This window comes from Mugil cephalus, chromosome 3 (assembly GCF_022458985.1).
Source record: "Mugil cephalus isolate CIBA_MC_2020 chromosome 3, CIBA_Mcephalus_1.1, whole genome shotgun sequence".
In the NCBI taxonomy this organism is placed as follows: domain Eukaryota; kingdom Metazoa; phylum Chordata; class Actinopteri; order Mugiliformes; family Mugilidae; genus Mugil; species Mugil cephalus.
Window position 1 is genome coordinate 30,683,951 of NC_061772.1, and position 13,956 is coordinate 30,697,906.

A 13,956-nucleotide genomic window follows, 5' to 3' on the forward strand; every position below is an offset into this window, starting at 1 on the left:
TGGTTGGAGTGTTCTTTATTTAATTTCTTCAGAAATTTCCACCACCAAAAAAATTTTAAAAATATAACATCCTGATCACAATGTACCAATGTACAACTGGCATATTGTATCTGGAATTTAGTGTCACACCTGACATCTATTTATGAGAGTTATATATATATTGCACGTCATACAGTATACAATCACTGGAGAACAAACTGTCAGTGAGAGGACAGAATTTATTTTTTTATTTTTATTTTTATTTATTCGGTGTGTGTTTGGGGAATACACCGCAAGTAACTGTTTGAACTGTGTAGATTTTAATCATTCACCATGGATTTCTTTTGGAACAGCTGACAGGATCATTTTTAGCATTTCAAAGTTCAAACAACCAAAGAACCTTTTTGGTCTTTAGTCTTCCTCAGAGGTAGGCAGGGCCTGGTATTTAGCTCTGGACCTCTTTGCTCTGCAGACCACCACCGCACATACCAGGAGGCAGCCGATGATGAAGACCAGGTTCACACCCAGATTCATGCTCAGGCCAGATGCTGAAAGAAGAAGAAAAGGCTGATTTAAATTACTCTGTACACTGATTTAGTTATCTTTAATATATATATCATGTATTTGTTTAAATAATCTGTGTCTGCAAAGAAACTTCAGGCTGACGTTTATTGTGCAGCTGAACTGTGCTGCCTTTAACTGAGTCATTTTTTGACATGAAAGAAGAAGAATTGATGGAAGGACTCACATTGGCTGTCAGAAGTCTTGACCAGGTGCAAAGGTCCCTGGGAAATGGAGTGTCTTCCAGTCTCAGCTGCAGCTTCCCTTTTTCTTCGATGCGTCCCTGAGTTGGAGCTGATGCATCCCTGAGAACACCGGGTTCCAGAGGCGCCGCTCTCACACAGGAGAACGGAGCATGTGATGTAGACCTGCACATAAAATCATTAATAACCATTTCCTTATTCTGCACAATGTAAAAGTAACAGCAAAATCTTTCACCTCATCATGAGCACCGATGAACTCAAAAGCCTCCATTCCAAATCTGAACTGAGACTTGGAGCTGGGGTAGATTTGCACAGTTTTGTCCTTCACACACCTGTGACAGAGCAGTTCAAATGTTTTAGAAATAAAAGGCTCATCATTTATCATAACCACCAACCACCACACAGAAGCATTTTTCGTACCCATTTTCGATGATGGTGTAGCTGATGCGGGAGTTGGGGTTGTCATAGGGAGTTGCCTTGCAGGACTCCACAAACAGCTCAGTGTTGGGGATGTTGGTGGTCGCCTCAATCTGCATGAAGATCATCTGCTTCAGGTATACCTCCACTGGGTAGGTGCTGCCATCCACTTGTTTCCTAAAGCGTTGGCTCTCAAAGAACTCAAACTGAAAGGTGAAAGCACCGAAGCCTTTCTCTGTGAAGGCGTATGGGTTTTTGTGTCGGAAGCCCAGGGTCAGGTTGGTTCTCTTTGGATAAGAGCAGGAAAAGGCGATCTCAACGTCGTGCCGCCTGGAGATGATTTCATCTGGGTCAGCAGATGAGATCTCGTTTAAAAAGATGATGTTGTCTTCATCCTCCTGAAAGTGACATGAAGTGTAAATAAAAATAAAATGTACAGTGGTGAAAAATGCTGTAAACTAAGAATGCTTTCAAAAGTTTACATAATGATTGTGTACTGTTATCAGTTTACAAAAAGCAAAGTGAGCAAACAAAAGAAAAATCTAAGTCTAATTAATATTTAGTGCCACAAGCCATCAGCTCAGAACTGTCAAAAACCAGTGGGACCCAGGTTCACCCATCTACTCTCTGGAGTCTGGCCACAGGTGGTCATCATGGAAGAGTTACAGCCAAAAATCCATCCCTCTGACATGGAAACAAGGCAAAGAGACTCAACTATCCACAAAAATATAAAACTGGGCTCAAAACAATGGTAGCAGGTGATATGGACTGATGGGTCAACATGTGAAATATTTGTCTGTAGCAGAAGGCAGTTTGTTTACTAAAGGGTTGGAGAGAGCTACAATAATGAGTGTCTGCAGACAACAGTGAAGCATGGTGGAGGCTCCTCGTAAGTTTGGAGCCACATTTCTGCAAATGGAGTTGTGGTTTGGTCAGGATTAATGGTCCTCAATCCTGAGAAATACTAGAAGATACTTATCCATCATTAATACCATCAGTGAGGAGGAGGACTGGCCCCAGATTTATTCTGCAGCAGGACAAAGACTCCAAACATCCAGCTAAGGTCATAAAGAACTATCTTCAGAGTGAAGAAGAACAAGAAGTCCTGGAAGTGGTGGCATGGCCCACCCAGAGTCTGGGATTACTGCCTAAAACGTATGCACAGTCCTGCTACAGTACAACTTAGACAGGTTGACTGCACAGGTTGAAGACAGGTTAACTTAAACTAGGAAATGAAAAGGTATACTGAAACTATCAAGAAATCCTATGAAATGCCTTTTGGGTCGATCGAGAAGATCAGTTTCACTAAATGTTGAACACTCTGGAGATGAACTCTGCAGAAGAAAATATGACTAGCTGAAAAGCTAATTAATGCTAATTGATCAATAAATTGTACTTATTCTCTTCTCAAAACAGCTAGAATTGTAACCAATGGAGAATGTTTTGGGAAACATTTGAAATGAGGCAAATTTAGAAATGTGTGTTGTTTGATTGTCTTAACCAGTAGCAGCACCTGAATGATTACATTGATAGCAGCTTTTTTTGCTTAAAGTGGACAGTGATCAAAGGCATGGAAGTGCTACTGTGATCTGAACTATACCTCCACTTGAGTCCCACAGGCATTCAGTGACATGACAGCCACCAGGTGGGTCTCATTGGAGTGAGTTGTCAGGTTGCAGGAAGAATCTGCAACGTTGTTCAGATGCAGGTTGTCCAAGTTGCGTCTGATGAGGTACGATTTCTCCACTTCCACGGTTAATGTAGTTTCATTACACGTCACAGTGGCCTCTAAACAGATATATAAAAATGATCTGATACTGTGCTGATTTGAAATTTAAAAGCAGAAATGTTAAGACAAACTTTTGCTTCAACTAACCTTGGTGTCCAACATCAGCGGTCACACAACGAAGCTCTGACTGATAGACTCGGTTGTATCTTGACAAAGACAAATATAACAAGAACAGTTTTACTTAGAAAGGTAGTAGGTATGATAGGCATATAGGTAATTTTAAATCATAGTTAATTTAGAATTCACCTGTCTCTTGCTTCAGAAATGAAGCAGATTGGAAAGTGATCGTTGACATCCTGTTCAGTTGGCGTCCATTGTATTGTATATAGTTCTGTGGAGACTTTCTGCTTCGTAATGCCTCTTGGTCCTGTCACAATCAGGTCATAAATCCTGCAAGAGAAGCAATGTTTGCATTGGTGACTCTTAATGTTGGTACTGCAAAATAAGACCCTTGGACAAAATATCTACATTAATAAAGAATTGTACAAAATAATGACAATAATTTTAGTCTAAAACCTTCTTACGTGGGGAACTGAGCTGTGGATCTGACTGTGATTTCGAGGGTGTGGTTGACAAATGCTGGAAGATTTACTCCATTTGCAGGAGTTGGTGACAAGAAAATGGGAAAATAATCACCATCAAGACATGAGGGGGCGTTGTGGTAGTCCACTGGAAGTCAGATGACAAGAAAAACAGATACTTGAGAAACTGGGGGGAAAAAAATCAAAAACAAAAAAACTTAGAATAAAAATCATTGACATACCATAAACTGTAAATTGCAGAGGAATCTTGCTGAGTGGAGCAATGGTTGTTCGGAAATATGGTGTGGTTGTTGTTGGAGAAGTTGTGGTTGTTGTTGTTGTTGTTGGAGTAGTTGTGGTTGTTGTTGTTGTTGGAATACTTATTGTGGTGGTTGTTGGAGAAGTTGTTGTTGTTGTTGGAGTAGTTGTGGTTGTTGTTGAAGAAGTTGTGGTATTTGGAGCAGTTGTGGTGTTGGTTGCGGTTGGAGCTATTGTGGTGGTTGTTGGAGTAGTTGTGGTTGTTGGAGTAGTTGTGGTTGTTGTTGGAGAAGTTGTGGTATTTGGAGCAGTTGATGTGTTGGTTGTGTTTGTTGGAGGAATCATGGTAGTGGTTTGAGGAGTTGTGGTGGGTGAAGAAGTTGTGGTAGTGGTTTGAGGAGTTGTGGTTGTTTGAAGAGTTGTGGTAGTGGTTTGAAGTGTTGTGGTAGTGGTTTGAGGAGTGGTGGTAGTGGTTTGAGGAGTTGTGGTAGTAGTTTGAGGCGTTGTGGTAGTGGTTTGAGGAGTTGTCGTTGTGGTTTGAGGTGTTGTGGTAGTGGTTTGAGGAGTGGTGGTAATTGGAGGAGTTGTGGTAGTGGTTTGAGGAGTTGTGGTTGTTTGAAGAGTTGTGGTGGTGGTTTGAGGTGTTGTGGTGGGTAGAGGAGTTGTAGTAGTGGTTTGAGGAGTTGTGGCGGGTAGAGGAGTTGTGTTGATGATTTGAGGAGTTGTGGTTGTTGGAGGAGCTGTGGTGGTGGTTTGAGGAGTTGTTGTCGATGGAGGAGTTGTGGTGGTGGTTTGAGGAGTTGTTGTCGATGGAGGAGTGGTGGTTATTGGAGAAGTCGTTGTTGTTGTTGGAGGAGTTGTGGTTGGAAGAACAGATGTGGTGGAAAATGCCACTTGACGTTTACGCCTTCCTCCTGAAAGTGGTTCCTTCAATGTGTAGGTTCCATCAGAGTAAGACAGAGTGATCGGTCTGTTGGGGAAATCCTCCACCACAAGCTCAATGGGATGGTATCCAGTTGGACCACTGGAGGTGTATGTTAGGGAGCAGGAAGTCTGACAAGAAACAAGTACTGGACATTAAATAAAAGTTACAGAATTTAGTTTAGGATTTTGCAGCTTTGAACACCACTTGGTCCTCCTTGGACCATTGCCCTATTGTGGTGGAGGTGTTTGAGTGACCTAATAACCCAATTGACTATGCTGCCCAGGACATTTTGCCCCTGGTAAGTTCTCCAAAGGCAGAATGGTCCTAGCCGAAGAGTCAGACAAAGAAGGGTTCACAAGACCGCAAAGGCAGAATAACAACAAAAGTTTGTGTACCCGGGCTGGAGGTTTCATTGTGGACCCACAGTGGAGTCAGGCCTGGGGCCTTCACCCAAACTGGAGACATGGGCTTGTCTCCCTATGGACCCATCACCAGCAGGAGGACCATGAAGGGTCCAGTGCTCTGTGGATTGGGCAGCAGACCAAGGTGGGGGGTATTTGTGGTCGACAGTGTTACTTCCCTGCGCCTTCTGGTTATGGGTGAGCAGCAATTCAGAGTACCCACCCTTTTTGGAGGCCCTAGAATGGACTCTGGACTGCGTCCCAACTGGCGACTCCATTGTCCTGCTGCGGGACTTCAAGTTTCACATGGCCAATGACAGCATGACGTGGAGGGTCGTGATTGGGAAGAATGGTCTGCCTGATCTGGACCCAGGGTTCAGTTATTGGACTTTTGTGGACTTCAGTCACAGTTTGGCCATAACTAACACCATGTTCGAGCATAAGGTTGTTCATCTGTGCTCTTGGCACCCAAGGTCGCAAGTCGATGATTGATTTTATAGTCAGCTGTGTGTTTTGGACACTCGGGTGAAGAGAGGATCAGAGCTGTCAACTGATCACCACCTCGTGATGAGTTGGATCAGACGGCAGACCTGGTAGGCCCAAATTAATAGTGATGGTCTGTAGGCAACGCCTGTTTAAAGAATTTCTCAAGATGGTCTTCAACTACCACCTCAGGCAGAGGTTCAACTGCGCCTGGGGGCATGGGGGAAATTGAGTCCGAAAAGAGGGTTCAATCAATAATTGAACCTCAGATTGTGGAGGAACAATGTGGGTTTTTTTAGTCCCGGGCGTGGGACCATGAACTAGGGTGTGTGAGGGCCATGGCCACATCCAGAAAGACATGTGGACTGGTTGGGCAAACTTCCATTTCCCATACCCACCCTGGCATCACCTGGTTCTGAAATGCTTAGCAGCTGGAACTGAGGACAAACGAGCATTAGTAAATTCCTCATCTGCTAGAAAGTAGAATCAGCATATTATGTGTACAGGAGGGAAAAAAGGCCAGACCATTGAGGATCAGGCATAGCACAGGGCAGCTAAGAGTAGGAGGAGCCTGGAAGCTGAGGGACGATTTAAACGGGTAGCTGATTATCCCAGCACAGACAGTGAGCACTAGGGCCAGACCTGCTGTTGTGATCAGAACCAGAGAAGGTACTGTATTTTATTGAGCTTACTGTCCCATGAACTTAACGAAAAATCTGTAAAGGGAGGTGCGCACTTGAAAACTAGCTAGTTGTAGTAGCTAGTAACTGACTGCTTGTCAGATTTCTGTGTATTGAATGCAGGAAATGATCAAGCTAAATTGGGCAGCATTCATTCAAATGGAATATTACTATGTTCTTCTCTCTTCTGCTCGTCGTGCCACATGTTTAGCTACTCCTCTGCCTCCTTTAGTGTTAATGGTACCTGTAATAAATGTAGTTTATTTGTAGCTTTGGAGGCAAGGCTCTCTGAATTGCACCATGCAAAACCCCATACCCAGCCAGAGTGGGCCGACCAAGCGCAGCTCCCATTAGCATAGCTCCTACTAGCTGTCCGCCTGCAGCTCCCGAGCAGCCGGGAAACCAGGGCGGCTGGGTGACGGTACGAAGGAAGCATAGTCTTACCCGGCCCACGGAGCACCACCAACCACTTCATGTTTCTAACAGATTTTCCCCACTCGGCGACACACCCACTGAGAAGCCAACTCTGGTATGTGGCGACTCTATTTTGTGGAAAGTGATGTTAGAGAAACCAGCGACCATAGTTAGATGCATTCCAGGGGCCAGAGCGGGCGACACCAAATCTTATCTGAAACTGCTGGCTAAGGCTAATGCTAAGTATGGTACGATTGTTATTCACGTCGGCAGTAATGACCAACGGTTACGCCAATCAGAGGTCACTAAACTTAATATTGAATCGGTGTGCAAGTTTGCTAAAACTATGTCGGACTCCATAGTTTTCTCTGGTCCCCTGCCCAGTCTGACAAGTGACGATATGTATAGTCGCATGTCATCATTCCACCGCTGGTTATCTCGGTGGTGTCCAGCCAACGACGTGGCCTTGATAATTGGAACTCTTTCTGGGGAAAGCCTGGTCTGACTAGATTAGATGGAGTTCATCCCACCTTGGCGGCTGCTTCTCTTATCTGTAGGAATTTGTCCGATTTTATTAACACCCCGAAACCATGACAACCCAGAGTTCAGCCCAGGAGGCAGAGCTGCAGTCTTACACGTCTCTCTGCCGCTTCTCTAGTACTGTCTCACACCCATAACTCCCCAAACTCCATAGATGTGCTGTGTGCTCCCAGATTTTTTTAAATGGAAAAATAACAATAGAGGAGTTATTCATAGGAACCTTATCCAAATCAACACAAATTCACTAGTACAACAGAGCAATAAGAAAATTAAATGTGGTCTTTTAAATGTCAGGTCTCTCTCATCTAAATCTCTTCTAGTGACCGATTTGATAACTGATCATCAGATTGATCTATTTAGTTTGACTGAAACGTGGCTGCAGGATGATGAGTATGTCAGTTTAAATGAGTCCACGCCACCCAGTCATAGTAACTATCACATTCCTGGAGGCACAGGCCGAGGAAGAGGAGTGGCAGCAATCTTCCACTCTGATTTATGTATTAATCCTAGACCTAAGCAATGCTTTAATTTGTTTGTTCATCCAGACTGAAAAACACAAAAAAACAGTTCTTTTTGTTGTGGTGTGTCGCCCACCTGCTCCTTACTCTGAATTTTTAGCTGAATTCTCTGAGTTTCTATGTGATTTAGTGCTTAGAACAGATAAAGTCATTATAGTAGGTGACTTTAACATCCATGTTGATGTTGGCAGTGACAGTCTTAGCTCTTCATTTATGTCATTATTAGACTCAATTGGCTTTTCTCAGAGTGTAAATGGTTCAACTCACTGTTTCAATCACACCTTAGATCTTGTACTAACTTATGGCATAGAAGGTCCAACCGTATATTCTCACAACCCCCTATTGTCCGATCACTTTCTTGTAACATTTGAATTTACTATGAGAGATTCCACAGAAATTGTAAAGACATTCTATGGTAGACACTTATCTGATGATGCTATAACTAGATATAAGGAATTAATGCCTTCCTGGTTGGTCTTCAGCAGATGGTTCCTCCATATGAGCTGGTTCTGCTCAAGGTTTCTTCCTGTTAAAGGAAGTTTTTCCTTCAGGCTGCTCTGGAGGTTTTTGTAAAGCGTCTTAGGATAATTTGTATTGGTATTGGTGCTATATAGACTAAAAACAGAATAAAAAGTAGCCACCTCAATCAGAAAAGACAGAAACATGGAGGTAACATTACAACCAGTTAAAACAAGCGATAGGGTTAGGGGCCCAAACATGTTCGTCTTCTGTATTTTCCAGCAGCAGTCAATGTTCTACAGCTCTTTCTCAAAAAAGTTCTGTTTCAAAGTTTATTTAAATTTAAAAAAATACATTTGCTTTGTGGATTCTTACCTGGTCTACAGAGAAACCACTGGTGACACCGCATAAACCACACTCATAGGTGTTTGAGCTGGATGGTGTTCTGCATCTCACATGGTCACCATCAGGGTCAAACGCTGTCAGATTGAATGATCGGGGGCAGTTTCTTGGAACTCTGTAACATGACAGTCAGCTGTTTAGCTTTGGAAAAGTAAAAATAAGTAAATATAAAGTTAATTACCTGAGGACGGGCAGCGTGGTAATGAGGGGAGATCTGTTTGATTCACCGGTGTCAGATCGTGTTCCCAGGTCCACATGTGCCATCATTCTCCAGTAAGACATAGAGCTTCAGACGTTTGATATCCAGTAACCATCGCCATAGTAGGAACTTAGGTAAGTAGGATATCTGTTGGGAGAAAAAAATATCAAGTTCTATCTTTAATCGTTCGTTAAATAGAAAGTAAAAAGTTAACGTACTGCAAATACAGTTTGTGATCTTTTCATTGATTTTTATTCTTCACCTGATCTCAAAGGGGAGGTTGCTGGGGAGATTTGTTTTTGTCGTCCTTTCATACTGGCACCAGCTCAAACCATAGGAGTTCCTGGCAACTAGTCCATTGGTAGACTGGGTCTGGGTCCCACAGTTGCCACTTAGGCAAGTGTAGTAATTCTGTCTGCAGTAGTATGTAGTTTGCTTGTCACGAATTTCCAGCTGAAAAGAATCACAAGATACACTCAGAAGAAAGTTTATTTTTATTAGCATGTAGCAGTGGCCTGATGTCACCATCATGAATATGAGGTACGTTTTTCATGCATCAAATTAGAAAGAAAATTATTAATCTACTAAAATAAAACTGGATGTAGTGGTGGGTTTAATACCTCATAGGTTCCGTTTGAATTCCTTCCTTTAGGTGTGAAGTTCAGAGATCCACCTAAGAACCTGTACCTGTTTCTGTAGTGCCATGCAGATGCAGCTGTGACCATGAGCAGCAGATGCAGCAACAGCGTGAGAGAAGCCATCCTGACGAGTGCTGCGTCCTCAGCATTAACGGTCCAGCTTAAGTACTTTTCTAGGAGGAAATAAGGACAAAGAGCTACTCTGATCTGCCTGTGTTTTTACAGATGACCTGAATGCACACACCTCATCCAAACATGCCAATCTTGTGGCTTGTCTCTATGGTTCTTGGATTTAAACAGTGTGACCGCATTTGAGAACACACATGTTAAAAGATAATAGGGTAACACTTTCTATGAAGGTTGTATTTATAATGCCCTATGAATGCACTCATAATGTTTTATAAGGTGTCTATAAAGCATTATAATGGTCATTATTACCATCTATACATATTCGCAAGTCGTTATAACCAACTTCATGATGCATTATGACAACTGGTTATGAATGATTACAATTTTAATCTGAATAGTGCATTATAAATATGTCAATATCTGCCTAGTCACTTGTTAGTTTTATAATGCATCATAACTACTTTGCTTTGCTAAATGTGCATAGTGATGCATAATGACTTTTGACTTCTCCTATAGTGCTTTATATCTGTAGTTATAAGTCTATGTAATAAAGTTATAATAATGTATACATCTCCCTACAGCACACTGTTATAAACAGCTATGCAGTATCATAAGTGCTATTTGTCAGCGCTAAGTAAAGTGACAAGAATATGACACTATTATTAACAGATATAAGTTACTATGAGTAATTAAAAGGTGCAATGAACTAAGTCCTGAGTCTGGCATCTTTACCCCATATGCACAATGTTAATATCATAGGTGTTATTTGTCAGCTTTAGGTAAATTAGAGCAAATGAAATGCCTGGACAGTAAAGACAAAAGAAATGCATTTAGTTCACTTTATTTTCATTTAAACCAACACACATAATCAGAATGATTATCAACGCTCTGAGCACATTACACAAACACATGAATCAGGCCACAAAAGTGGCACGGCGTGGTCCTAGAGATGTGACTCTTAAAAGTGCCTTTGGGTTGGTGAGGTGATTCAGGGTCAGAGGTCAGGAGATGGTTTGACAGCAACTACAAGAAGAACAGAGGCAAATCTTTAGTGCTCTAGCTGGGTTTGTTTTTATGCAGAAAGGTTTGAATGAAAACACATAAGCAGATCACGTTTTTTGTTTAAAGCAGCCTAATGAGACATTATGTTACCGCATAACATGCAGACACCGTAGATTACCCGTAGGTGGCTTAAGCTAGCTAGAGGAAAGTTACCAGACACGGCTAGTTTTAACTCACAAATTAGATCGTTTTCATATTCTTGCGTTTAATGATTGAAACCATTCGAAATCATTGCTTTAATATGTAAACGATGTGCTTCATGTAAGCAAAGTAAGGCATTAGCTCACAAAACACTAGCAGGACAGAGAGACGACCTACCTGTCCTGGAGAGGACTCAGCGGAGAAAGGAAAGAAAAGCCGCTTTACGACTAGTACATACAGTTAATGCTTTACGACAGTGGGTGGAGCTGTGGGTCAGAGGTCAGGGGTCATGGACTAAGGAATGACACTTCTACAATAATAATAATAACGATATCAAAATAATATCTGACGGCATTCAATAAAGGCGGACATTTCTAGCGATCCTGTATAAGAGACCAATATAACAAATAACCATTAATTTTTTTTCGAATCTCAAAGTGCCGAATCCTGCAGCAAAATTGACGTTACATTAAAAACCGAAATAAGACTATTACAAATCTAGTCTAAATGAAATTAAATCAAACCTCTTCATTGCGCAGTGTCACATTGACAGTCGTCCTCACAAAATAACTTCCAATTGAAATACATCAGTTTGAAATTCGCTTCGAGCGGCATGAAAATTTGAGGAAAATCGGCAGGCACCAAACAATAGATTAATTTTCGTGACAGTTTCACATCCACTGTGACACCGGGTTGGCATTTAAGCGCTTCTTTATACAGGATCACTAGAAAAGTCCGCATTTATTGAATGCCGTCAGATATTATTTTGATATCGTTTTTATTTATATTATTATTATTGTAGAAATGTCATTCTTTAGTCCATGACCCCTGACCTCTGACCCCACCCACCTCCCTCCTCAGCTCCTCCCACTGTCGTAAAGCATTGACTGCGGGTTTTCCGCTCTTTCTCCGCTGAGTCCTCTCCAGGACAGGTAGGACGTGTCTCTGTCCTGCTAGTGTTTTGTGAGCTAATGCCTTACTTTGCTTACATGAAACACATCGTTTACGTATTAAAGCAATGATTTCGAATGGTTTCAATCATTAAACGCAAGAATATGAAAACGATCTAATTTGTGAGTTAAAACTAGCCGTGTCTGGTAACTTTCGTCTAGCTAGCTTAAGCCACCTACGGGTAATCTGCGCTGCCTGCACGATATGCGGTAACACAATGTTTCATTAGGCTGCTTTAAACAAAAAACGTGATCTGCTTATGTGTTTTCATTCAAACCTTTCTGCATAAAAACAAACCCAGCTAGAGCACTAAAGATTTGCCTCTGTTCTTCTTGTAGTTGCTGTCAAACCATCTCCTGACCTCTGACCCTGAATCACCTCACCAACCCAAAGGCACTTTTAAGAGTCACATCTCTAGGACCACGCCGTGCCACTTTTGTGGCCTGTTTCATGTGTTTGTGTAATGTGCTCAGAGCGTTGATAATCATTCTGATTATGTGTGTTGGTTTAAATGAAAATAAAGTGAACTAAATGCATTTCTTTTGTCTTTACTGTCCAGGCATTTCATTTGCTCTAATTTACCTAAAGCTGACAAATAACACCTATGATATTAACATTGTGCATATGGGGTAAAGATGCCAGACTCAGGACTTAGTTCATTGCACCTTTTAATTACTCATAGTAACTTATATCTGTTAATAATAGTGTCATATTCTTGTCACTTTACTTAGCGCTGACAAATAGCACTTATGATATTGCATAGCTGTTTATAACAGTGTGCTGTAGGGAGATGTATTCATTATTATAACTTTATTACATAGACTTATAACTACAGATATAAAGCACTATAGGCGAAGTCAAAAGTCATTATGCATCATTATACACATTTAGCAAAGCAAAGTAGTTATGATGCATTATAAAACTAACGAGTGACTAGGCAGATATTGACATATTTATAAAGCACTATTCAGATTAAAATTATAATCATTCATAACCAGTTGTCATAATGCATCATGAAGTTGGTTATAACGACTTGTGAATATGTATAGATGGTAATAATTACCATTATAATGCTTTATAGACACCTTATAAAACATTATGAGTGCATTCATAGGGCATTATAAATACAACCTTCATAGAAAGTGTTACCGATAATAGCTACAGATAATAGGTGCAAATGAACAAAGGAGACCTTCATATGCTTTCATACTATTTTACTATTGGCTGATTTTCACACAGCTATCGCCAAATCTACTGGAGGCACCCACAAAGAAACTGAGTATCACAGTCATTATCAGATCTTACAGAAAAAAAATGCATGTGAAAAGATTTGTAAAAGTTAGAGATAATATTATGAAGTTTACCTATTAGTTCAACCATTAGTATCCAATTTATTGTTGCATGTGTCACCTTTTTCTAGTTGATTTAAGGTCAGTCATTTAATTGGAGCATCTTTACATTTAATTGGAGCATCTTTAGTACGAAAATACATCATTCAGAGATTCAGAATAAAGTTGCACTTTTTCAGGTTTCTAAATGTTTTTTCCTTACAGGCAGCATTTACAAGATATCTGGAAAACATTTTTAAAACTGAGACTCTAATATGAAAATGCACCATAAAAGCACAGCTGCAGCTTTGAGGAGACAAACATGAAATGTCTGTCTGACTTTCAAAACAGTAACTTTCAGACTGGTAAAGATTTTTTAAATAATAATTATAATAATTTGATTTCAACGTTTTTTGACTTTCAACATTTCTGAGGATATTTTTGAAATTTCAAATTATGATCTTAAAGATAGTGAAGTTTCTACACATAGAATACATACCGACCAGGCGTAACATTATGACCACCTTCCTAATACTGTGTAGGTCTCCTTTGTGGTGAGGGAGGGGCCTCACAGATACAGTTCCCCACAGTTTGGGATCTAGTGAATTTGGAGGCATTGGTGGTTTTACACAGGGGCCATCAGGGGCCAGTGCCCCTGTAAAATTGCTTCTGACAGCTGTTGTGGCCCCTGTGCTGAATGGATAACAGGTTTATTAATTTCTTACGGTGACATGCGCTTGCTTGAAGATCGGAACTGTGAAGCGAACAGCCACCAGCCCTGCATGGACGACTGCAAAGAGGAGGAGATTGGAAAACAATTCAATTTCGATGTCACATATACGTGTTTTACTATTGTTCACTACAATGATAAAATCCATTTTTATTGCACTTAATCACGGCTTGGTCTAGTTATGTTTGTGAAAATTAGTCTTACTATTTTTCCTCCTTACTGTATAAA

The 13,956-nt window shown here is 41.0% G+C and overlaps 1 protein-coding gene across 1 annotated transcript; it reads right to left on the minus strand.

Moving 5' to 3' along the window:
- Positions 1-9,515, minus strand: LOC125005440 (uncharacterized protein PB18E9.04c-like). The gene is made up of 13 exons (XM_047580791.1): positions 9,370-9,515; positions 9,012-9,202; positions 8,732-8,896; positions 8,524-8,665; positions 3,713-4,781; positions 3,474-3,618; positions 3,196-3,339; positions 3,037-3,095; positions 2,761-2,948; positions 1,164-1,558; positions 979-1,075; positions 728-908; positions 1-527 (listed from the first exon to the last, which is right to left on the minus strand). Exons 3-13 carry the CDS (start codon positions 8,830-8,832, stop codon positions 391-393), a joined length of 2,658 nt encoding a protein of 885 aa, XP_047436747.1. The 5' UTR covers positions 8,833-8,896; positions 9,012-9,202; positions 9,370-9,515; the 3' UTR covers positions 1-390.
- Positions 9,516-13,956: the final 4,441 nt, after the last annotated feature.

Coding starts and splice junctions, on each gene's coding strand:
- LOC125005440 (XM_047580791.1), bottom strand. CDS start 8,832: ATGTCTTACTGGAGAATGATGGCACATGTGGACCTGGGAACACGATCT. Junction 3,619..3,712: donor TCTGCAATTTACAGTTTATG/GTATGTCAATGA, acceptor TCTGACTTCCAG/TGGACTACCACAACGCCCCC. Junction 1,076..1,163: donor TACACCATCATCGAAAATGG/GTACGAAAAATG, acceptor GCTCTGTCACAG/GTGTGTGAAGGACAAAACTG.